This window comes from Selaginella moellendorffii, unplaced genomic scaffold (genome assembly GCF_000143415.4).
Source record: "Selaginella moellendorffii unplaced genomic scaffold, v1.0 SELMOscaffold_112, whole genome shotgun sequence".
NCBI lineage: Eukaryota > Viridiplantae > Streptophyta > Lycopodiopsida > Selaginellales > Selaginellaceae > Selaginella > Selaginella moellendorffii.
In genome coordinates, this window is record NW_003314373.1 from 287,450 (window position 1) to 312,750 (window position 25,301).

General features: G+C 43.8%; 5 protein-coding genes across 5 annotated transcripts; 2 read left to right on the forward strand and 3 right to left on the reverse strand.

The window, feature by feature from the left end:
• The first annotated feature begins 1,684 nt into the window (after positions 1-1,684).
• Positions 1,685-3,373, forward strand: LOC112342569 (pentatricopeptide repeat-containing protein At4g02750-like). The gene has a single exon (XM_024664604.1). It carries the CDS (start codon positions 1,685-1,687, stop codon positions 3,371-3,373), a length of 1,689 nt encoding a protein of 562 aa, XP_024520372.1.
• Positions 3,374-14,067: 10,694 nt separating this feature from the next.
• On the reverse strand, positions 14,068-17,323 carry LOC9659110 (pentatricopeptide repeat-containing protein At1g12620). Its single transcript, XM_024664654.1, has 2 exons — positions 14,382-17,323; positions 14,068-14,285 (listed from the first exon to the last, which is right to left on the reverse strand). The coding sequence occupies exon 1, from the start codon at positions 17,196-17,198 to the stop codon at positions 14,382-14,384; it is 2,817 nt and encodes a 938-aa protein (XP_024520422.1). The 5' UTR covers positions 17,199-17,323; the 3' UTR covers positions 14,068-14,285.
• A 763-nt stretch (positions 17,324-18,086) lies between these two features.
• Positions 18,087-20,036, reverse strand: LOC9659447 (mannosyl-oligosaccharide 1,2-alpha-mannosidase MNS1). The gene is made up of 12 exons (XM_024664587.1): positions 19,902-20,036; positions 19,718-19,830; positions 19,604-19,666; positions 19,391-19,550; positions 19,245-19,334; positions 19,077-19,198; positions 18,961-19,026; positions 18,805-18,910; positions 18,658-18,756; positions 18,525-18,602; positions 18,297-18,467; positions 18,087-18,242 (listed from the first exon to the last, which is right to left on the reverse strand). Exons 1-12 carry the CDS (start codon positions 19,956-19,958, stop codon positions 18,087-18,089), a joined length of 1,281 nt encoding a protein of 426 aa, XP_024520355.1. The 5' UTR covers positions 19,959-20,036.
• Positions 20,037-20,203: 167 nt separating this feature from the next.
• Positions 20,204-22,535, reverse strand: LOC112342557 (pentatricopeptide repeat-containing protein At4g21065-like). The gene has a single exon (XM_024664586.1). The coding sequence runs from the start codon at positions 22,520-22,522 to the stop codon at positions 20,378-20,380; it is 2,145 nt and encodes a 714-aa protein (XP_024520354.1). The 5' UTR covers positions 22,523-22,535; the 3' UTR covers positions 20,204-20,377.
• Positions 22,536-22,572: 37 nt separating this feature from the next.
• Positions 22,573-25,257, forward strand: LOC9659448 (pentatricopeptide repeat-containing protein At5g27110). Its single transcript, XM_024664605.1, has one exon. The coding sequence runs from the start codon at positions 22,573-22,575 to the stop codon at positions 25,255-25,257; it is 2,685 nt and encodes an 894-aa protein (XP_024520373.1).
• Positions 25,258-25,301: the final 44 nt, after the last annotated feature.

The following is a 25,301-nucleotide window of genomic DNA, read 5'->3' on the forward strand; positions in this document are numbered from 1 at the left end:
CACATATTGTGCAAAGAATTCTAAACATATTATTGAAATTAAAGCAATATTTACTACTCCCATAGTAGCTACAAAACATTTTAAGATATTAATTTTTTTATTAAAGCTCATTAAAGTTTAGTTTAAAATAAAATTATATATAGTATAATATAGATACCTTTGAATGTATATATAATTCTTACTTTAATTAAAGTAAGAGTAAAAAATAGACTTATAAGGCAAATACGATAATAAATCTAATTCAAGCACAGGGAGGATAATAGACTGACCACCTTCTTTTGGGCTGTTCCATGGCAGGGTGGGCCATTCCCAAAGACACTACCCCGTGGCGAGATTATGCTCAGCACCCCCCTAATCCCACCAATTGGAGCATCTTTGCCGGTGGTGTGATCTCCCTGTGAAGGAGCCTGGGCATATATAAAGCTTCAAAATATTAAATTTTTTATATTTTAATTTGAGCTGGGCATAGCTGTATTTCATTTAAACTATTGTAGGATTAAATGGTACAAGGGTGTGACAATATATATAAATTATTTTCTATATATATATATATATATATATATATATATATATATATATATATATATATACATATACATATATACATATACATATATATGTATGTATGTATATGTATATGTTTATATATAGAAAATAATTTATTATATTTGATGTTTAATCATGTATATATTTTTTTTAAAATAAAATAAAATATTCTATCTACTATAGTAACCTTCTATCTAATTTTCAAGCATATCACTGTCATTATCCAAACGAACCAAATCCAATCCACTCAGATGGTTCATATGCAATAGTTATCTGCACATTAGTATATATATGTACTAATCTGACACCTCTCCAGAAGATATAAAAGTTTGAAGTATAAACTTGATAGAACATCTTTTATTTGCTAAAAGTCAAAGAAGAAGTTGCTCAAGGCCAAAAATGCGTCCGAATGGATTCTGTGAGCGATGAAACAGCGAGCCTCGCGACTACTTTTGTGGAGGCATTGAGCCACGAAGCAAAGCTAGAGGAGACCCCCTCTCTCATGTCAACGACAATGAATGTAATGGAAATGGAAACGGCATTCCAAACAGTTGCGTTTCATAGCTCAGTACAAGCTCATGTGTTTGGCAGCAACAGTTGCTTGAAGCTCACAGTGGCCACTACCGCCCAACCTGGGAGGATTTCTCAGCACTCTCAAGGATAAAGGCATAGACATTCCAGAGTGAAGGTAACAAGTCTACTTTGCAGCGCTAAATGTTCATCCAAATTTTGCTTTAAACAGGTGGAGTACTCTTCCCGCGAGACTCACAAGCAGAAGTCAAAGAAGAAGCTGCTCAAAGCCAACAAAGAAGCTGAAGATCCAGTGCGATGGCTGGTGCTCCGAGGGTGGAGCATGGATCACGAGCCTCTCCATCATCCCACCGGATCGTCAAACGAGAGCTCTCGACATTGTTTCGACACCCGCGAGTTGTTTACCGGTAATAAATGTTCCGGTACCTTCTTGCTTTCATCACTGCTGTCCTTTCAATTTTCAGTGCGAGGGAAAGTTTGGTAAAATCGATCGAACTCTTCCTTGGGAGAAATTTTAAGGTTTAATTTTCTCCAAGATACTTTGTTTCTTCTGTGGTTGCCACTTAGCATTGGATTCCTTTCCAATGACAAGCCAAGAGCAAAAGAAATGCATGGAGAGAAGCCGCTCGATCGAAATGCGTGCTTGGAGCTTATCAGATCGTGCACGACACTATCCATGGCCAAGGAAGTTCACTCGCGAGTGGAGCACCGCCTTGCGTCGGATTCATTCGTCGCAAACATGCTTCTGCAGCTCTACGACAAGTGCGGGAGCATCAGCTCGGCCCGGCGAATATTCGATAGCATACCCCGCAAGGACATTTTCTCCTGGAACTTCATGCTCTCTGCATATTCCCACAAAGGGCATCTGGAGAAAGCAAAAGTGACATTCTTGGAGATGCCCGTGAGGGACATTGTTTCGTGGAACACAGTGGTGGCGGCATTTGGAAGCAACGGTCGGGTCGAGGATGCGGGACGCGTGTTTGACCAGATGCCAGAGAGGAATCTCTCCTCGTGGACGGCTTTGATCCTAGCATATACCTGGAACGGGCATATGCATGGCGCTAGAGAGGTCTATAATGGCATGCCCGAGAGAGATCTCGTCTCATCCACGGCAATGCTCTGTGGATATTCTCAAAACCAGATTCTCGATGGCGCAAAGGAAATCTTTGAGGAAATGGAAGTGAGAGACATTGTGTCGTGGACATCGATGCTGAGCGCATATGCTCAGAAAGGGAAGCTCCAAGATGCCGAGAGAATGTTCGATACGATGCCCGAGAGAAACTCCGTGACATGGACTGTCTTGTTGGTCGCTTACGTTCGAGCTGGAAACTTGAGACTGGCAGAGAGAATATTTGATGAAATGGAGGAACGCAGTGTTGTCTCGTGGGGAGCAATGGTGACAGCATATAACCAAACCGGGGATCTTGACAAGGCTAGAGAAGTGTTTGATTCCATGCCAGAGAGAACACAAGCTTCATGGAACACCATGCTGACGGGATATGCCCACAACGGGTATATCAAAGAAGCGGAGCTCTTGCTTGGCTTGATGCCCGAGAAGGACCCCATAACGTTCTCTGTAATGCTAGTATGTTATGGGCAACACGGTTTTGTGGAAGAAGCTAAGCACGTATATGATTCCATGCAAGGGTGGGACATGGCTGTCACGAATGCAATGCTCTTAGCATATGCCGTCCAGGGGCATCTGAAGCTTATGCTGGAATTCATGTTCCAAATGCCAGAAGTGGACTTGGTTTCCTGGACTATAATATTAACGGCATTTGCACGTTCTGGGAACATTGCCCAAGCAAAGATTTTGTTTGATAGGATGCAAAGTCATGATTTAATTGCATGGAATGCTATGCTAGCTGCATATGCTCAAAGTGGATATCCCGTTGAAGCTTTAGAAGTTTCTCATTTGCTTAAGATGGCTGCTGAAATTCCTGATGGAATTAGCTTTGCGAGTGCCCTCATGGCATGCAGCCATCAAGGAGATATCGAAAGAGGGCTCTCATTGTTTAGATCGATGATAGGAGACTTTGGAATTTGGCCGGAGAGGCAACACTTTTGCTGGATGATAGATCTTCTGGGTCGTGTTGGGTATTTAGATAATGCCAATGATCTAATAAGAGAAATGCCAGTTGAGCCAAATGTGCTTGACTGGCGATGCTTGCTTGGAGCTTGTAAAAGTGTCAAAAATGAAAAATGTGGGATGGCAGCAATGGAAGAAGTAATAAGGCTGGATGAAAAAAATGCAGGGGCATTTGTGCTATTTACCCATATATGTTCTCTTTTTTAACATATTTATTAAAAAAAATTGATTTTTAAATAATTCATTTTATATCAAATATATCAATAGTGTTCTTATTAAATCATTCATTCTTAATTAATATAAGTCATTATAAGTCATAGATACTTACAATTGTGAGTGCATGGAATATGAAAAGGGAATATAGAAATGTGCATATCAATTAGCCCAAAAACCCTAGCTTATATACAGGAGCGAGTGGTCCGGATTGAAACCAATCCGACGGCTACCAAAATCCACTACGCTAATATTAGTATACGGCATCGTAGCCATACACTTGGCCCTCACACCTCCTCTCGGAATAATGGAAGGCCGTCAGGGTTCTCTTGTAGATGGGCCGGGATCTGGAGGAATGTCAGGAGGAGGCATCGGCGGATCGGTAGACGGTATTAACTGCTCCTGATCCCTTTGTATGAAGCGTTTTAACCGCTGCACATGCACAATCTCCGGAGGATCGGCCTGCTGAATGTCATGCCGAACCTCATAAACTTGCGGTCCAACTTGCCGCAACACCCGATATGGTCCTTTCCACTGCGCAAGGAGCCCCTTAGATAAACCACGTACCGTAAGATGGGGAAAACGGACTAACACCAAATCATCCACTTTGTACTCCGCAGGTGGACGATGATGGGAGTTGTAGTGCCGTTGTTGTCCCACTTGTATGCGGCCTAAATGTTCGGAAGACTCTGCTCGGACGAGTGGAAGAATGCTTGTCAAATACTGATCCCATGACCTAGCATCAGGAGCTCATGGCAATCGCGAAGGTAAACCCAACTCTGTTGGTAATATTGGATCATGATCATATAGAAGTTTATATGGTGAAGCACCAACAGAACTCTACACCCCTGTGACATAGGCATACCGAAGAGACGGCAAATAACCATCCCAATCCGAATGCTAAAAGCTCACATACTTCGCAATCATCCCTTTGAATGTCTGAACGAGCCGTTCCACCAGACCGTCTGATTGTGGATGATAAGCGCTCGTAAAAGTGTGGCGTATCCCCAACCGAGATGTCAAAACATGAAATACCTCAGCCATAAATGCAGGACCATTATCCGAAAGAATCCGTTCTGGACAAGAATGCTGGAATACCACTCGATTGAGGAGGAAGTATCCAACAGCAGTTGCAGAGGCGCTAGCAAGAGCACCAACTTCCACCCAACGAGTCAAGTAGTCAGAAGCAATAATAACATACTCATTGCCAGCAGTCGATCGTGGAAAAGGTCCCATAAGATCAAACGCCACCAACTCAAACGGACGGGAAATTGCAATTGACTCCAACTGTCCTTCCGCAGCACAAGGGAGAGTATTACGAGCTTGGCACCAAACGCAGCTACGCACATACCGGATAATATCACGTCGCATCTCCGGCCAATAGAAAGACCTGCGCAGCTTCTCGGTGACACGACGGTGTCCCATATGCTGTAAGTAACCAAAGGGAACAACTCGAGAGACGATCCATGGGGTTCAAATATAAAGGGAAAGGGCCCATGAATAAGAGTGCACCCCTTTTTCCAATCGGTTAAGGGTCTTGGGATAGTTGGAGTTAAGCGTCCTTGGGTTTGAATAGTACTGGGCTGGGTGACCTTCCGGGAAGTCCAAACTCAGGAGCTTACATATGCCCACCGAGAACAGGAGAATCATGGTAGGCATGGAGAAACCGCGGAATAAACACCGAAGGCACCACCAACCGTAAATGATCATCAGGATCCATCCCCACAAAATAAAGAAGGCCATCTTCAAAGCGATATTGAGAATGTAAATGCCGGAAAGGCAAGTCATCAGCAAGTGATGCAGGATTCTCAAACCCATCTCGAAGCCTTCGAATCCCGGCTCAATCTTTTGAGCCTCGCGAACCTCATCAAGAGAAGGTAGATCTTGCTCCGCGCCCTATGGACACTGAACATCAAGGATAGCAACTGCCGACGGCACAGAATCCTCATCTAGAAAATTCACAGATGCTGGAACAACAAGTTCATCAGAAACATGAGAAGTGAGTGGAGAAGGAAGAGGAGCTCGAAAAAGGGCATCAGCATCAGCCATAGAACTCCCTGGGCGATGAACAACATCGAAATCATATATCTGAAGCTTCAAAGCCCATCGAGCCGTACGACCAACCAGGTTCTTCCGCTTCAATAATGAAGTAACAGCAGCATGGTCACCTTCAAGTAACGTCCGAGAACCATGTAGATATGCATGAAGTTTCTCGAAACCCCAGACTACTGCTAAACACTCCTTCTCCGTCATGGAGTAGTTCATCTCCGCTGGTTGTAATGTACGGCTTATGTATGCAATGGGATGGCGCTGACCAGGCACACTCGAGCTCTCTTGCATCAACACACCTCCAAGACCAATGTCAGAAGCATCCACGCGCAAAATAAAAGGTCGAGTGTAGTCAGGATATGCCAAAACCAGAGGAGTCGTCAATAGCTCTTTGAGATCCACGAACACCCGCTCACAATCCGGAGACCAGATGAAAGATGACGTTGATGACTTCAGCAACGCTCGCAATGGTGTAGTGCGATCGGAAAGATGATCCACAAAACGACCAAGATACTGCACCTTACCCAAAAAGCGCTGCACATCATTCACACACTTCGGAGTAGGGAACTTTAGAACAGCCACAAGTTTGTCAGGATCAACTTGCAAACCCTCACGAGAAATACGGTACCCAAGATAAGTTGTGTCCTTGGACCCAAACACGCACTTTGACCGCTTCAGCTTTAAACCAACATCGCGTAACCGATCCAACACTTTACAAACATCACGAACGTGCTCCTCCCACGTCCCCTCCGAGTGGATCAAGACATTATCAATGAAGTCAGCAGTCACCTCCGGCATATCGCAAAGAACCTCATCCATCATCCGCTGAAAAGTTGCAGGAGCATTGTTCAAACCAAACGGCATCACCAAAAACTCGTACAAACCAAATGGTGTACGAAAAGCAGTCTTAGGAATATCTTCTTCGGCCATCGGTACTTGCCAATACCCAGAAGCAAGATCTAGCTTGGTGAACCAACGACTTCGCCCCAGACGATCCAAGAGATCAGCAATGTGAGGAAGAGGGTACACATCCGGGATCGTTACTTCATTTAACGGACGATAGTCAATGCAAAAACAAATACTCCCATCAGGCTTCGTCACAAGATGAGGTTCACATGCCCAAGGACTCCGCGACTTCCGAATAACACCCTTCTCCAACATCTCCTTGACGTTTGCACGTAAAATCTTGATCTCCTTGGGTGACCGACGACGAACAGGAACCTTGATTGGACGAGCATCCCCGGTTGGAATGGGATGATGTGTGGCAATCTTGGCCCCAGACGATAGGTCAAATTCAAAGAGATCAGAATACTCCTTCATGAGCTGGTCAACAGCTGCAACACAAAGATCATCGAAGGGATCGGAAAAGGGAAGAGTAGAACAAGATGGAAACACAAGAGGAAATAGTGGGGGAACAAAAGTAATGGAAGCAGAGGTAGAAGTAGAGGGACGAAGAGGTACGGAAGTGAGAGGAATGGATGAAACATAAGGAAGTATGAGACAAGGGGGAGAAGCCTCAAAGTCACACTTGGCATGATTGTGCTGCAACCAATCCATACCAAGAATGAGGTCAAAAGCTTGACTCGGCACCACCCGCAACGACTGCAACTCAAGCTCAAGATCGCCCACACGCACAACTAGGTCCGCCTCATCTCGTGCACATGCATGTGTACGGCTGTTGCCATAAAGAATGAAAACTGGATCCGCCGCACGACGCAAGTGTAGACGACAACGTGTGGCAACAGGTCGAGCAATAGAAGATAAACTCGAACCTGTATCAACCAACACGGAGAGAAGAATAGGAGACCTCTTGTTATAAAAACGAGCTTGGAAAGTAAACACTAGATGAACCGGTGCCGAGTGAACCCCTTGATGATACTCCCGAAAGAAAGATGGAGGGGTCACTAACTTATTCGCGCAAGGTCCCTCCATTACTCGCGCGACTCCTCGTTTCCCAAATGCACCTCGATATCCAAACCTTCCACCGCAGCAGCACCAACGGGACGTTGCTGATGCCAAGGTCTCCACCCAGGAAATGGAGGTCGCCAATCCGGAAAGCGCCGACAACGCCGATAAGTATGACCAACTTCATCACATGCCCAGCAACGAACGTCACGGCCACGACCACGTCCTCGCCCTTGTCCTTGGACTCGAGTAGCAGCAGCATCAACCTCCATGGGAACAGGACCATCACTCATAGGAAGTGGAGCTGAAGGACGTGTAGCAAGAAGTGGAAGAGGCGACATCTCATAATGTTGTGCCAAGCGAAGAGCATCGTCAAGAGTGGCAGGAGCAAGTGCATGCACAAGTCCGACAAGATCTTGACGAAGTGCTGGCCACAACATTCCTAGCTTGATCCGCTCCGACATATTTGGCTCCGCACAAAGCAAAAGACTTCGGAAACGAACGCCAAATTGCATCACCGACTTAGATGGCCCTTGGCGAAGACGATGCAATTGTTGGAAGGCATCATCACAATCGTCGGCGTGTCCGAAGGCGCGTTTGAAGACGTCCGGAAGAATACTCCAATCGCCACGAGTGGCTGCGCTCAATCCATTGTACCACTGCAATGCCGTCCCTTGGAGACATGTGGGGAACTCACGCAAACGTCGAGCATCATCCCAAGAATGATATGTGGCAATCACCGTGAAGTGATCGAACCAATGGTACACATCATCCCCAGGATTCCCACAAAAGAACTCCGGCCGAACGCGAGGATTGGCACCAAGAGCAGGAGGAGGTGTACCATGTGCCGTGAACGCCGCCATCAACTGAGTTTGGTTGTTCAATTGCAAGCGCATTGCATCAAGCAATTGAACCAACTGCTGCTCTAGAGTCAAAGGAGGAGATTGTGGATCGGCCATGAAGATGACAAAAAGAAAAAGCAAAAGAAGAGAAATGACAAAAAGCTGGAAAGAAATGGTAGATCTAGACAATGCAAAAAGTTAGATCTAAACCAAAATCCTGAAAGGAAAGAACAAAAGAAAGGAAATGGAAAAAGCTAGATCTAGACAATGCAAAAGCTAGATCTAAACCGAAATCCCAAATCCAAGCACTCCCCAGGGACAATCAAAAGTGCCCCTCAGTTCCACCAATGTGAGTGCATAGAATATGGAAAGGGAATATAGAAATGTGCATATCAATTAGCCCAAAAACCCTAGCTTATATACAGGAGCGAGTGGTCCGGATTGAAACCAATCCGACGGCTACCAAAATCCACTACGCTAATATTAGTATACGGCATCGTAGCCGTACACTTGGCCCTCACACAATGAATTATTAGAAATATACCTAAAAATTAATAAAATACTAATTAGCAAAACGAAATTGAATTCCACTAGATAAAACTAAATTAAAATTATTATAATGATTTTAAAAAATATCTACTTTCTAGAATAATAAATGAAGCAGAAAAATTTAACATATCTGAAATTTAATCTTGTTAAAGTTTACTTAATATTTTTTTAATAATAACTCATAATATTTAATCATCTCCAAAATTTATATTACAAATTTTGGATAGAAAATAAGGAATCAATTCTTTATCTAAATATTAAATCTGACCTTTGGAATGGAGGTGTCCATGGAGTCCCAAATTATTTTTGAGCTTAAGAAGGCCATACTTCAGCCACAGAGCAGTAGCAAGCCATGTGTAGCCAGGGACAACAACAAGAACAAATAAAAAAAATTGTTGAAAATTTTCTAGAAAAATAGAATAAAAAAGTCTTAACAATAGACTATCAAAGTGTGCCACCACCTAGCAAGAGCAACAACAAAATCAATCAAATCTAGTTGTCAACATGGCCACACTAGCAGTGACAAGTCAGATGAAGTATCCTAATGAACTTGTGAGCATGACAAACAATGAGCAACAACAATGTTTTCCTGCAATGATGTAACAGTAGAGTGGTACACAATAGTAATGGCAAGAGAAACTTTTGTAGATTAGGATGCTTGGAAGAATGCATTTTTAAATGTTTCTTGCCTTGTCAACAATGATTACCTTGTTGTCAATCTAGAGGTATGCAATGTAATAATGGTAACTTCTCTCAAAGAAGGATCCATGACCTTCAGTGAATGATCAATTGTGATAGACATGTATAGACCCATACTGAGATCATGTTTTTTTTTCGATTAGCTTAAGGTTTGATCAAAATAAGTTTTTAGACTTATAAAAATAGAGGTTTTAGGATTTTGAAGGCACTAATTTGCACTCACTACTTTGTTTTATGGAAATTGAGAGAAAACTTTGATCATTTGTATACAATTAGTCAATAGTTCTCAAAAGAAATAAAAACTCTACCTACTTAAATCATTCATATACTTTCCCTAGCCAGATTCTTTATTGATTTACATGGGTTAATTTCAGTTTAAGGATAGTTTTTAAGTTATAGCATGTATCACACAAACTTCTGAACACTATCAACTGTCAAACCATTCCTTCCACTATAATTTATAGTTGATATAGTAGATTTAATATAGAAAATTAAGAATATAAAATTTTTATTTTAAACATTGTAAAGTGAATTCTTAAAATTTTTGAAATATGATTTGGTCTTTCAAAATTCTAACAAAAATAACTTTGTGTACCACATAAATGATGTGAAATTAATACTTTACACACATGACCTTCATGACATAAGTTGTAACATAGCCATCTCAAAATTTGACAAATGGCTTAATAATAATTAACTAAATAAATTTATATTATTTTAAAACTTTTTTCTAAGTAATAACATGTGGTAATATGTATTTAAAAAATTATTATATTAAATTAGTCATAGAGAAATAACAGCAACAACAATTGTATTTAAGCCGGTCCTTTCAGTGCTACAAGTACCAGTTCCTGTCATAAGTGATGATAATCATCCACATTTTGGATTTCAAAGGACATGGTAAGCTAGAGTTATGCATGGGAGAACTGCAAAAAACAAATTACCACACAGTGCAAGGTACAAGTGGTGCTTTCCTTGGGCAAGTCACACAACAGCTCCTTTAGATCTTATGCGCATGAAGAGCAGTAGTTACTACCTTTAGTCAAATGGCCAAGTTGAGTATAGCAACAAAATCTCAAAGACCATTCTCTCAAAGCTCACTAAAGATTATTCACATTGACATTCAAGACTATTGTGGCTGCCAATCCATTCTCTCTAATGTATGGAGTTGAGGCTGTTCTCTCAATTGAGCTCCACATCCCTTCACTCCAGTTTGTTTTGCAATGTGTGGCTTAGTTTCAACTTACCGATGAGGAGCAGCTCCAAGCTTGGGTATGGGATCTTCTCAAACTTGATCAGCAGTAGCTGAGCACCTTCCTGCCACCAAGTGTAGGTACAAGGGACAACAAAATCAGTTCCAACAAGATAAACCCTTTCCCACTGGCCAGCTTGTGATGCTTTAGGACTTTGCACCATCCACAAAGTTCTCTACTAGATGGCTTGGTCCTTTCTTCATCAAAAAGCATATTGGAGATGGTGCATACATCCTCACAGATGAATCAAGTTAAGAGTTGCCCCATGAACATAATCACTGCCACCTCAAGCTCTTTCAGCGGTGAGCTGGCTTTATACTCTCCTTTCCTTCTTTACTTTTCTTTGCCTTTACCTTTTTCTTTTGTCTCTTCTAGGATGTGATCCCAAAGATGGAGCAAGCATGAGCTTGAATTTTCACCTCAAGGTTGCATCAACTCCTCTTTGTCTAGAACTTCAAGCATTTTCTAGTTTGTTTCTTAAGGTTCCTAGGTTTTCACTACATCATTCTCCATCACTCACAGCCATCATCTATTCATCTCTCTACTTTCTCAACCATAGTTTTGTACTTGATACAATTGCTTGCTCACTTTCCGATTGCTTTTCATGCCATGCACACACAATCTTAAGGATCCTATTACATCACTATCTTTAGCATCAATAGACATGGTAGATGAATCAAGAATCAGTAAAATCTTATACACAAACTCAATATATGGCACGAACTCTCATGATGCAATGATTTTGGGCAAATCTAGGACACTTAACTGTTAGTTTTTGAGAGCTGGTTGGACTTAATATGCACAAGAGACTAGGCATTACCATGGGTGGATGTTTTTTCTTGATCCCCATGATTTCTTCTAGCACAAGTAGTGCTCCATGCAAGCACTAGCACAGATTGTGAGCTTTTTCTTCTTCCACTAACACATGAACTGCAGACCACTTTGATAGGTATCAGAGGCTGAAAAATCCCCTCCACTACCACTACATTACAATCAAACATTATATTCACCCACAGTCCATTTCTTTAGCCATCATCTTTCTTCACTCTAGCAATTACCATCTCCAGGCAATACATTCACTCTACCACCCTATATCCTTGGAACTCAGCCATGCTGGAGGAATTTTCCAGAGGTGAGGGCACCTTGAGGTGGAATTCCAAGTAAGTGATTCTCCTCCATTTGGTTTTATGTTTCTTCATTGCTCCCTTTCTTTTTTTGTTTAATTTTCCACATTTTATACTTTGCTTTGGGTTGAGTGTCAAGTTCCCACTTCAAGTTTCCCCTCTGTGGTTTTCCTTTGAACCCAGAACTTCTCACTTCCTCCTGTTCTCTTTTCTTTCTTTTTCATTTATATTTTCTCACTTCTTCTTGCAGTACTATTGACACAATGCATCACATTGCAGTGGTTGTGGGTTTCTTGTTGCAATAGAGTTTGACGTGATCGGTTATTTGTTAGTATATACATAAGTGAAATTCCCTAAAATATTCCACTGTCAGAATATTCTAGAGGTGTGAAGGATATTTTGGGAGAGGGGGTATATACCATTTGTTAAGGTTATGAAAACACTTGAGTGAAATGGAATCATGTGTTTTTCCCCATATTGAAGGGCTTCCCCCTCAACAACATATATGGAAACAACTTAGCTTATAATTGACTTTGTTTAGGACTTTGGTCCTGAGCTTGGATGGTTTCTCCTGTTTTGGTTATTGATATTGTGGAATGGGATGAGAGCATTAAGTAGCTAGAGAAGCTATTGCAAAATTGAAGTTATCTATATGCAAGAATTCTAATAATAGTAACAATCACTACAACTTGAGACATATGAGGATTTCTTTCTTAAGGGGTTTTTCATGTTTAGTTTAGCTGCCACTATCATCAATTTTTTTTGTATATTCTTAAAAATATATATTACTTTCTATATACTTTAATATATATAAAGCTCTGAGTGCTTGGAATATGGAAAGGGAATACAGAAAATGTGTATATTAATTACCCAAAAACCCTAGCTTATATATAGGAGCGAGTGGTCTGGATTGAAACCAATTTGACGGCTATTAAAATCCCACTACGCTAATATTAGTATATGGCATCGTAGCCGTACACTATTATTATGCCATTATGTGCCACTAGAGTTAGAATTTCACATTATATAAGAAATTTTATATATGGCATTATTTTTCATGGCATTCATATTAATGTATGCCCATAAAATTTTACATATAAATATTATTTTTTGTGTCACACTCAAGTGTTTAAACATATATGTATTTTTCTTAATATCTGATATATTTACTAGATTCTCTACTTAGTGTTACTTAAATAATATAAGAAATGCATAATCATATTTTGATCGCAATAAATTTGTCTATATCTAATTATTTATTAAATTATATTTAAATAAAAATTTATGATTTATTTAAATTATATTTTATATTTTATTTTAAGAAATATATATATCTATTACTAGTCCTGGCCAAATATGAATAATTTAAGGGTTACAAGTATAGTTTTAATAATATTATTTAAAAGATATATTAGATAATATGGCATTGATGAAGATGTTTTATATGTTATCATATGAACTTTTATAAATGAAATTAAAAAAAATCCCTCAATTACATAATTGTTTTATAGTAATATAGTTATTAAATATAAAAATAAACACATCTTATTATTAAATATGGTGTTTATATATATCACATAGTTAGGGAGAAAAGGAGTCTAAAAATATATTTCCTTACTCTACTCACAAATGCAGCTCCTGGCCAACACAACCAAAAACCAAGCAATGCATCCACTAGAGTTTGTGCTTGAACTCCACTACAAAGGGCAGTGAATCTATTCATCCAGCAAGTGGCCAAGTTCTCAGCCAATAATTTGATGCACTCTTGCCTATAATTGCATACTACCAATCTGAGTATAAATCTGATCTTGCTCCAGAGGAAACAAAATAAGGAGGGACATAAAGATGATGATTGGCTTCATCTGATTGGTTCCACCTCTACCCTTTATTTTAATCTACTCCAACACATCAGCTCTATGTTATGCTCCATTATCCCAGCTCCACTCATCATCCCTAATCACTTTTGCACAATAAATTGCCACTTTAACTTCCTTAGAATATTCTTTCTTTCAAATCTTAGAATCTTAACTTGATAGCCATACCTCACCCTAACACATGTTTGCCTTCATGTGTGTCTTAGATCTCATAGAGAGAGTCCTTCCAAAGAAAAGTTAATTATCTTAGGGAATTCAAACATTTTTCTTTGCTCCAAGTATCTTCTCTTGGTTTATTTGATTCTATTGAGTAGAACTTAAAGAGTGGATTTTAGTGATGTCCATGCTTTTAGAAGGTACTGGAAATAGTCACTGGTCAATGTAAACAGGAAGGAGTGTAAAATTCTCTAAATTTTACGGCAAACCTGTAAAACACAATTAATAACTTCCACTAATTAGTAAGATGATTCCATTAACGCGGACAATGATCTCGTGCCTGCTCCTATATATGCTTGGAACCTTCGCGATCGCCATCGCCATCGCCTAGCTCGAGAAGCTTGGAGTGGATCTCGTCTCGGCTCGTCTCTTAGAAAGAAGAGCTCTTTGCATTCCTATAAACCCACAAGCATCATAAGTTATGCCTTTGATACAAGCTGCATCACGAAAGGAGCAAGCAAACAAAGAAATATCAATATCAGATGACTTACTTAATATGGTCGATCGAAGATGACTCGCAGCTGATCCTCCGTGATAGGGAACTGTCTGGCTTTATCGATCCTAAACAGCCTTAGGATCTCCTGGAAAACTTCGCGAGCGTTTGCAAACCTTCCACTCTCGTAGTAGGCCTGAAAGACGGCGTTGTAAGACAGCAGCAGGGGGCGATGGCCGAGCGAAACCATCCTCTGGAGTATGTGGTGCGCCTCCTCGGTTCTTCCCAGCTCACAGAGCTTTCGGATCAGCTCAAGGTAGCTCGCTCCAGTGGGCTTGAACTGGCGGGCAACAGTTTCTTCCAAAGCTCCATAGGCTTCGTCCAGCATTCCGGCTTGACAGTAGCCTTCCAACAGCACCCTGTAAGTGTCTTGAGTTTGCGGCGAATCCACCTTTTGCATCTGCTCGAACAACTGCCGAGAAATTCCAGCTTTTCCAGCCTTGAAGTGGTACTTGATCAGAAGCTTGTAGGACTTTATCGTCGGGGACAATCCTCGCTCCACCATTTTCTGGTGGAGCTCGTAAGCGTCCTCTAGTCGGCCCCTCCTACACAGCTTCGTTACAAGGCTGCTGTGAACCATGGCCATCTGTCTGCTGAGTGTCGGCTTTCCATGCTCGACCATTTTCTGGAACTGCGCCAGTGCCTTGCTCACCTTGCCAAGCCTCACAAGTCCTCGTATGATCTCGTAATACGTCAAAATATTGATCTCACAACCCCTTTCCAGCGCTTGCTCAGCAACTGTCAAGCTTATCTTGAGTTTTCCCGACGTGAAAAGCATCCTGACGAGAGTATCCCACAGGTGGTGATTGATCGAGCCTTGTCTGCTGTCAGCTTGTGTCACTAGCTGCTGTGCAAGGCCTGGATAGCCGGCTTGGCACAGTCCTTCCACAAGACTGGTGCAAAAGAGTGCGTCTGGAATCCACTGCTTCTCTTCCATCTCCGAGACCAACTTGTGGACGAAGGCTGGCAGCTTCTTGTTCCTGGCAATCCACCTCAAGCCAGCCATGATGGCGTTGTGAAGTTCACACGATGGAGCACACCCTCTCCGGACCATGTCTTTCACGAGCTCATCCACCTCCATGGCTCTTTCGTCTCGCAGAAAGGCACGAACGAGCGTTGCGTACATCCCCACTGTTGGTTGCATGTCTTTGGCGATCGTCTGGAGAATCCTGTACGCCTCTTCCAGCTTCCTTTCCCTGCAGAGCTTGTTGATCTGAGAAACATACGCAGCCAAGCCTTTGAGGCTGCCGCATTCGTTTCTCACATCTTCCTCAAACTTGCGAGCGTCCTCCAAGCTCTTGCTCTTGAGAAAAACTTCGGAGATAAGCACGTAAGTCGCTCCATCGGGCTCGCATCCTTTTCTTATCATCTCCGTGAAGAGCCTCCGGGCAGCGTCCACGCTCTTGTGCCAAGCCAGCGCTCGCATGAGCGAGTTGTAAGTCACAGCATTGGGAGGACAGCCGATATCTTCCATCTTGTAGAACAACTCCACAGCGTTGTCCACTTGCCCAGCCTTGCACAGTCCCTTGATGAATATAGTGTAGAGCACCACGTCGGGCCGAGCGTTTCCACGCTCTTGGATCTGCTTGAGGAGCTCAAAAGCATAGTCCACCTTCCCAACGTTGCAAAGCCCGTCTATAAACGCACTATACGTAACGATGTCGGGACTTTCCATCTTTTCCAGGTAGGAGCAAGCCTTGTCAAACTGCCGTGCCTTGCAAAGCCCATCGATCACAGTCGTGTAGAGCACTACGTGAGGAGTGTATCTTCTCTCGATCATCTGCTGGAAGAGCTCGCAAGCCTCTGCGATCCTCCCGGCCTTGCAAAGCCCCGAGACAAGAGCTCCATAAGTGTGAGAGTTTGGCTGGCAGAGAGCCTCGTCCATGTCTCGAGAGAAAATCTCCAGTGCCTTGTCCACGAGCTTGGCCTTGACAAGCCCGTCTATGAGACTGTTATACACCACCACGCTCAAGAATCGCAAGCTCTTTCGCAGCCTTTGGTAGTGATCCGTGGCCTCGGAGATCTTCCCAGCCTTGCAAAGTCCAGTGACGAGGAAACCAAAGCACTGGACGACCCTCTCTTCTTCTTCTCCACCATAGCGTTCCTTAAACTCTTCGAAGATCGCCAGCGCCTTCTCGGCATCGCCCTGTGCCGCTAGACCATCCACGAGAATCCCATACATGAACTTGGAGGGAGCCAAGGAAAACCTGGAGAGCTCCTGGAATCTATCGTATGCCTGCCCAGCTCTTCCACCCTTGACAAGAACATGAACGAGGCAATCGTATGCCAAGATCCCGGGCCTGTAGCTCCCACCACTTCCAGACGCCCACTCGAAGAACGAGCACGCCATCTCTAAGCTCTGAGCTCCAAGCACAACCCTAGCGACTAGAAAATCCGAGAGAAGAGACTCGAATCGCTGCCCAAGAGCACTGCCGATTTCCTGTCCATGCTCTAGGAACCCCAAAATATCGAGGATTGCATCGGCATGGCCGAAGAATCCACTCGATCGACTCGAGCGTACCTGGCGGATGCTGCATTCCACGCGATTGTAACGCTGCTGGAGCGATTTCGTCCGGGACGACGCTGAGATGAGCACCGCATTTGGCTTGGAAGTAGCAGAGGCGACGAGCGAGCACAGCTCCTTCAAGGGATCGCCATTGCTGTCTTGCGAGCCGGGGTGCTTCTTCTTCTTGAGCACTGGATTCGAGCGGCCATTTTCCCCACCATTGTCGCCAGAAGATGAGGAGGAGGAAGCGTTGCTATCGAGATTGAGACGGAAGAAGCGCGAGCGAGGGCGCAGGAGCCCCAAGCGCATCCTCTGCCCACATTCTTACACCCTAAACCCCTCGTCATTTTAATTTATAATCATATATTCATAATAAAAGAAAAGGAATATATTTTGAAAAAAAGGAAAAAATAAATAATGGAATCATTTGGAGTAGCTTGATTGGTTTAATATAAATCATGTTTTATGAAGCAACAAGATAAAATAAAATTCTACATTTGCAATATTTATTTATTCACTATCTATTTCTTTATTATTTTAATTTAATATTTAAACCTTCTTTGAGAACATTTAGAATTATTGTATTCTAAGTTTATAACTTTAAATTTCCTCAAAGGTTATTTAGTGCAATATTATTCAAACCCAAAGATGTTTAATTCTAAATATCTTAAAATATTTAATTAATTGAAAAACATTATTTATAGGAATTTTCTTTTTACATTTGAACCTAAATAAATTGTCTCTCAAGTCATTATCTTTTATTTCTTAGAAGTAATTGTAAATTATAACAATTAAAAAGTGATATATAATTTCAGTAAAATATAATATACACTTCATATATTAAATAAGTACAAAGTAATATTTCATTTTTAGCATAAAAGATTTAACATTATTTATAATACTTTTGTCTTCCAAATGACTCTTTTACAAAATTAAACCCACCTAAGAAAATTAAATTTTTTTTTAAAGCACTTCTTCACTTTCCATATGACTCCTTTACAAAATTAAATTCACCCATTATAGTTTAGAAAAATTAAAATTCTTGTCCAGGCACTAAAGACAATTTTTATCTTTATTAAAATTTGGGTGGAATTCCAAAAAAAAACTTTTAAGTGAAATTTAATTTTAATAATCAACAAGTGTATTCAAATTGAAACTATATATTAATGGAGAAAAGTATCTTTAATTAATAAAACTTTACCTAGGAATAATTTTGATGGGATGAGCCTCTGTGTTAAATACCCATTGATTGAAAAGAAAATTATCAGAAGAAGAATATAAAAGAAAAAGATACTTAAGGGTCTCTGCTAAAAAATAACTTTGCATCTTATTGTCTTTTTTACCAGTAATAACCTGTAATAAGATAATAAATTTATTATTAAAATGCATATTAAACATTAATCTTACATCAACATGACCAACATAGCCATTTTCCACTCGTGAGTATTTCTCATATGCCAAAAAAATGTTCCAACCCCATTCTCTATATGCTTTATTGTTTGTTAATCGCCACATATAAAAAATTGACTCAAGAGTCTCTGGTCTCATAATGTTCTTTGGATCTTGAATTGTCATTTCCTTCACAAATATAGAATTAGTATTTGCAAGAAGATTTACTAAAAACTTTGTATCAACCTTGCCATTATAAATATAAGTGTCAGCAGCAATTCTTATAGGTGAGGAATAGAAAAAATTATAGCAGGTGGTGGTCAACTGATTTATATGTGTAGTGAAATTATAAAAAGAAAAGGAAAGAGAAAAAAAAAACCTGTTGGGCAAGCCAAAGATACTGATTTTTCTTTTGAGCTGAAGCATCATAAGAGCCAAGAACAAGCATAGCAGGAATAAAACAAGCAAGCTCCTCCATCTGAAATGTTTCATATGAATATGCAAAAGTTTATATGAAAAAGCTTACCTTGGGAAAAAGGTCACCATTACTATTGCGTTCAAATACATAATAGTATGGTGCTTTTTTTTTAATCAAGGTCATCAAACCATCCATAGATCTCTCCCACATTTGTCTAAATGATAATAAAAAATATTAAAATAAATGGAAAGGAGTAAGGAATACCTATAACCTTGTACTGCTTGTGTTTTACCTCCAAGAACCCATGTTTTTAGAAGGTACTCATAAAAGCTAGAATTAATTCTATAAGCATAGAAAATATTAAAAAGATTATAGAATACCTGTCACCTGTACCCCCAAAGGTAACTTTGTCATACCGTTGTAGGGTATGTGGGTCAATGTAAACAGGAAGGAGTCCATCTTTTGGAAATATTTTCTGAATTGTTCTCATGGCAGTTTCAACCTGTAAAACACAATTAATAGCTTTCACTAGAGATGATTCCATTAACCTTGATGCGATACTTTTGCAATCCAGTTCTTTGTGACAGAGCAATAAACTCAACTTGCAAGGTTCCAAGTTCAGCCAGCACACTGGCTCCCTAATCAATCCATAAGTTTTGGAAATCAGGTTTACCAAAGAACATATATATACCACAGGATTTCTCGCCTCTCCACTTGCCAGATTCACCCTCCCATAGGGTATTCCAGTCTCAGTATTGAATGCTGGAAGTAACCTATCGGCTAATTGTCTCGCTTTCGTTAAGAAAATATCATCCTTTGTGAGGTCATATGTGCTTATCAACCCTCCCAGAATTCTATGCATAACAAAAACTTAGGAAATTGAGACAATATTTGTAGAAATCATTACCGAACTGTTGTTTCAAACAGATTGACCTCATAGTTTATGTTAAAGTTGAGCCCAGCTACGAACCTGTGCATTAAGTTAGGCACATGATGTATCATCTGTTACAAGGATAAGTACGTTCTAGCTTTCTGAAATTGGGTGTGGAGGCCCATGATATAGAGTGTGTCCATTGCGTCTATAATGGTGGCACCAAGACCACCAAAACTGTTCACCCCATTTTTTGTCAAAGGCTAAACAAAAATATCAGAAGGAAAAAAAAAGTCAAAACGAGAGACAGAGGGTTAAAGGTTTTCCATATTACTTGTAGCTCGTCTTCACCCCAGGCGAATTTCTCATATGATGTCCAGGCATGGAGCATGGCTGCCCTCACTCTCTCTCTTCTTTGCAAGGTCTCATCTGTAGGAGCAAACTTCAGATCTTCCTGCACAAAATTGGACAATCAAAAATCAAAACTTTGGGGAATGAAGCAAAATGTCATCCTTGCCTCTGATGAGTGATCTGTGACGTTAGCCTACAGTACAAGTTATGAAAAGCCGGTAAGAACAAAAGTTTCTAGAACTGCACATACTGAGAAAATCCCGGAGAAGACTGTGAAGAGGAGGATGACCAGCACACGACCCATTGATCCAGTAAAGGTTAACTAACACCAGTTTTTAAAACAGAAAGAAATCTGTCGCCATTCTTTGACCGCTTTGGAGATCCCGTCACAGCTATGCAAGTTTGGCCTGTTTCTCGTCACACATGGCAAAACCTCGAAAAGTTTTGCAAAGTAAAACACTACCAAAAGTCCCGACAAGTGCACTCTCCAAGGCTCACGAACTTGTGGAAGCGGTTTGCGTCGCGGACAATGATCTCGCGCCCCGTGACTTTGGAGATCATCTTCGCGGCAGCGTGACAATCGCAGCACATTCTCAAGTTCTTCATCACCCTCAGCGGTGTTCCATGCGGCGTCGACAACACCCCAAACGCGATCGCCACCTTCTCGCTGTGGTATCCCAAAAGCTTGCTCTTGCTCGCGTCCTCGATGTCATGCAAGACCTCCTCGGTGCTTGGAACATACCCCGCTTTCGCGATCGCGTCGCCCAGCTCGAGAAGCTTGGCGTGGATCTCTTCCCACCTATTGTGGCTCGTGTCTCCCACCAAGAACTCGTGGATCTTGCCATCGATCTCGATCCAGCTCCGCCCGGGTTGCTTTCTCACGCCGCTCCTCTCCATTCTCTTGCGAGTGTCCTTGACGTCGTCCCACTTCTTGGCAGCGGCGAAGAGATTCGAGAGAAGTACGTGATCTCCGGAAGCTTGCCCTTTGGACTGCGACTTACAGACCGCCTCGGCTATGCGTTTTGCTCGATCCACGTCCCCGTGAACCTTGCATGCTCCAAGCAGCATCGTCCAAGTCACTGGATCCGGAAGAAAAGGCATGGTTCGGATGAGTTCTTCTGCGTGTTCCAGCCATCCCGCTCGGCTCAAGACGTCAACCATGGTGGAGAAGTTATCGGCATTTGGAGTGAGGCCATAGTCGCTTGAAATGCCGAGAAAGAGGACGCCAGATCTATAGACCAGGCCCGCATAGCTACAAGCCGATAGAACACATCCATAGGTGATGAGATCCGGCTTGATTCCCTGCTGCTGCATCTCCACAAAGAGTTCCAGTGATTCTATTGGGTAGCCGTTTTGGCAGTGAGCAGCGATGATCGCAGTCCAGGAGATCACGTCTTTGTTGTGGATTCTATCAAATACGAGCCTTGCATCTTCGACACATCCAAACTTGGCATACATGTAGATGAGCGAGTTGCCAACGAGAACATCCGTGTCGAGATTGTGATGTCGAGAGATTCGAGAGTGAACCTCTCTTCCTTGCTGGATCGCTGTTAAGTTTGCACAGGCATCGAGAGCTGCCAGAAAAGTTCGCTGGTCTGGCTCCAAGTCCATCGCCTGGTAGAGCTCCAAAACGTTCATGTAATCCCCATTTTGGGCATTTGCCAAAAGCATCGCATTCCACGATACAACATCTTTATCCTTCAAGTTGCTAAAACATTTTCTAGCCTCGCCAATACAACCAAACCTCCCATACATACTGATTAGCGAGTTGCTTAGATTGGTTTCTCGTCTCAGATTTATCGACTTGTTTGCCAAAATCTTCGTGTGGACATCTAAACCCTGTTCTAATCTCTCTACTCCAGCTATCAGACCCAGAAATGTTACAGCGTCGGGTTTTAGATCCATACTTTTAAACAAATCCATCGCTCTATCAAAATACCCATTCTGGGCAAATGCTGCTACCATTGCGTTCCAAGTAACAACGTCTTTCTCCAGCCTTGCTTTAAAGATATAAAATGCTTCGTCTAGCCGCTGGAATTTTCCGTACATTGTAATAAGCGCATTGCCGAGAATATGGTCTCCAGCCAGTGCCCCATCCGCGACCATGCAGTCGTACAAATGCCGGCCCTCTATCAAGCTCGAGCACGCCTCTAGGGCAACCACGTAGGTTATCTGGTTGGGTCTCACTCCCTGGAGATCCATCTCGCGGAAGATTTGCATCGCCAGGCGCTTGGATCCGTTGCTCGCGGCCGCGGCGATCATGATTGTCCACGAGTAGATGTTCTTCCGGTCGCCGATTTCATCGAACACGCGCTGGGCATCGCCGACGCTGCCGCATTTGCCATACATTTCGATCAGTAGATTCGCAAGGAAGCGATCCAGCTGCGAATTCCTGGCCAGGCGGTGGTGAATCCGCCGGCCATCGGCTAGGTTCTTGGATCTTCCGCAGCGCTTGATCAGAGACGAGCAGAGGTCTTTCAGGGAATCCGGGTGAGCCGTGTCCAGGGCGGCCAGATCGATTGTCTCTTGGTCGCCGCGATGCCGATATTTCGAGACAGAGCAGTGGATGCTCCTCTTCTTGACAAGATTTCTTCTCACGAGCATCGAAGAAGCTCGATCGTGGCGGCATCTGGTCGATCGACGAGCTAGGGTTTATGGTACTATGGCGATTCAAGCTGCGGCATCTGGATCGACCGAGGCGCGCGCCGGCATTCTTGGAATCCCTGGCGCCCGTCGCAGTAGTATCATCCGATCAAGACGATCTGGAGAGCGCTCTCCACAGGCTAGACCAGGGCGCGAGGGTGGAGTCGGACGAATTCGCGGCTCTACTCCGGCAATGTGGGATCCAGGGCGCGCTCCCAGAGGGCCGGAAGATCCACGAACACATGGTGAGACGCGGCTACCAGGGTGAAAGATACCTCGAGAACTTGCTGGTGGAGATGTATGGTAAGTGTGGGAGCTTGCCCGAGGCGTGGGATTGCTTCGCCCGGATCGCGCTTCCAAACCTCTACTCCTGGACGATTCTCATCACTGCATATGCCCAAAACGGGCATTTGGATGAGGCACTGGTGTTCTTTAGCAAAATGGCTCTGGAGGGGATCAAGGCCAACGCCATCACCTTCGTCGTCGCTATCAATGCGTGCGCCATGCTCGGAGATCCCAGACGCGGTAAGGCTCTTCACGATTTCCTTGTTCCTTGTGGTTTTTTCGATTCCAGTCTTGTTGGAAACTCTCTGATTCACATGTATGGCAAATGCAGGGACTTGGACGCGGCCAAAAGCGCTTTCAACGAGTTGAAGAAGAAAGATGTGGTGACTTGGAACTCGATCATATCGGCTTACGCGCAGAATGGTCGTGGGAAGGAAGCTCTCGAGCTCTACAACGACATGGACTGGACGCCGGACAAGATAACGTACGTCGGTGCTATCGAGGCTTGTGCGAGCTCGCAAGACTTAGAACAGGGTAGAATGATCCACGCTAGGATTGACAAAGGTGGCGTCAAGCCCGACACAGTTCTCGAGAACAGCATCCTCAACATGTACTGGAAGTGCCGGAGCCTAGACGATGCCAAGGCCATGTTTGCGACGATGGACAGTCCTTCGTTCGTGGCATGGAATATCATGATCCTGGCTTACGCTCACAGCGGATACGTGAAGGAAGCACTCGAGACGTTCCAAAAGATGGACATTGAAGGTGTCGAGGCTGACTGCGTGAGCTTCTCCAGTGCTCTCGACGCCTGTGCGCACGCGAAGGCACTAGAGTTTGGCAAGGCGATTCATGACAGCCTCGGTTGCTCGGACTCGAGAGCTGTTTGCGTCAACAACGCTCTCACGAACTTCTATGGGAGGTGTGGTCGTCCGGAGGATGCCAGGATTATCTTCGACCAGATGCCAATGAGAGACGTGATCTCGTGGACAGCCATGATCTCTGTTTACGTCGAGACGGGATTCTCCGGAGAAGCTCTGGCTTTGTACAGGGAGATGTGCTTGGAGGGAGGAAAGCCGAATCAGGTGACGTTGAAGATCGCTCTGGATGCTTGTGCGGAGCTGGGGGATCTATCAGCCGGGAAGGGAATTCATTCCTGCGTTCTCTGGAGCGAAGAAACGGCACCTCAAGTCGGTAACACGCTCGTCAACTTCTACAGTAGGTGTGGTGAAGTCCGGCTAGCTCGAGCAGCCTTTGACAAACTCCGAGAGCGGGACATGGCCTCCTGGACGACGATGTTTCGGGCCTACGGCAACAATGGCGACGACCGGGAAGTCATCCAGCTCTTTCACGAGATGGTTCTCTCCGACGAACTACAGCCCGACACAGTCATCTTCAGCATCGCTTTGCAGTCGTGTGCCAACGTGAAGTCTCTAGCGGATGGCAAGGCGATTCACAAGTCTCTAGCCGACAGCAGCGAAGCCGTCCAGACCGACGTGGTTGTGTGCAACACGCTGCTGTCCATGTACGCCAAGTGTGGGGCCTCGGCCCACGCGAGAGCCGTGTTTGAGAGCATGAGCCGCCGGAACGTCATCACCTGGAACGGGATCATGAAAGCTTACGCTTTGCAAGGCGAATTTGGCGAGGCACTGGCGCTGTTCCAGCGGCTCGAGGCCGAGAAGGAGGTGAAGCCCGACCGCGTGACGTTCGTGGTGGCAATCGACTGCTGCGCCTGCAAGCCATGCCTGGAAGAAGGGAGGAGAATCCACGCCAGTGTAGTTGCTTCCGGCCTCGACCTGGACCTCATCATCGGCAACACGCTGGTAAACATGTATGGGAAGTGTGGACAAGTTGGAACCGCGAGGGGGCTGTTCGACAAGATGGTCGTCCGGGACGTGGTAACTTGGTCATCGCTGCTGGCAACGTATGCTTCCAACGGGCACGGCATGGAAGGACTGGAGCTCTTCCGGCTGATGCAGCAGGACTACACGGAGCCAAACGAAGTTACGTTCCTGGGGGTGCTCTTCGCTTGCAGCCACCTCGGGTTCGTCCGCGAGTCCAAGAGCTACTTGTTCGCGATGCAGCGAGACTATGGACTGACGCCCGGCCAGGAGCACTTCTCGTGCGTGATCGATCTCCTAGCTCGCTCCGGGAGGCTGGACGAGGCCGAGGAGCTGGTTCGCGGCCTGCCGTTCCAGCCGGACAACGTGATCGTCACGTCGCTGCTGGGGGCTTGCACGACTCAGGGGGACTTGAAGCGCGGGATCCGAGCGGCGGAGCTGGTTTTCGGCCTGGACGCGAGCGACCAGGTGCCGTATGTGCTGCTGTGGAACATCTTCGCGGCCGCGGGGCACTGGGACGGCGTGGAGAGAGTGGAGAAGGCGCTTGGATGGAGGGCGCTGGAATTCACTTGAAAATGGTCGATCGAAACCATGGTCGATTCATCGTGAAAATGGTC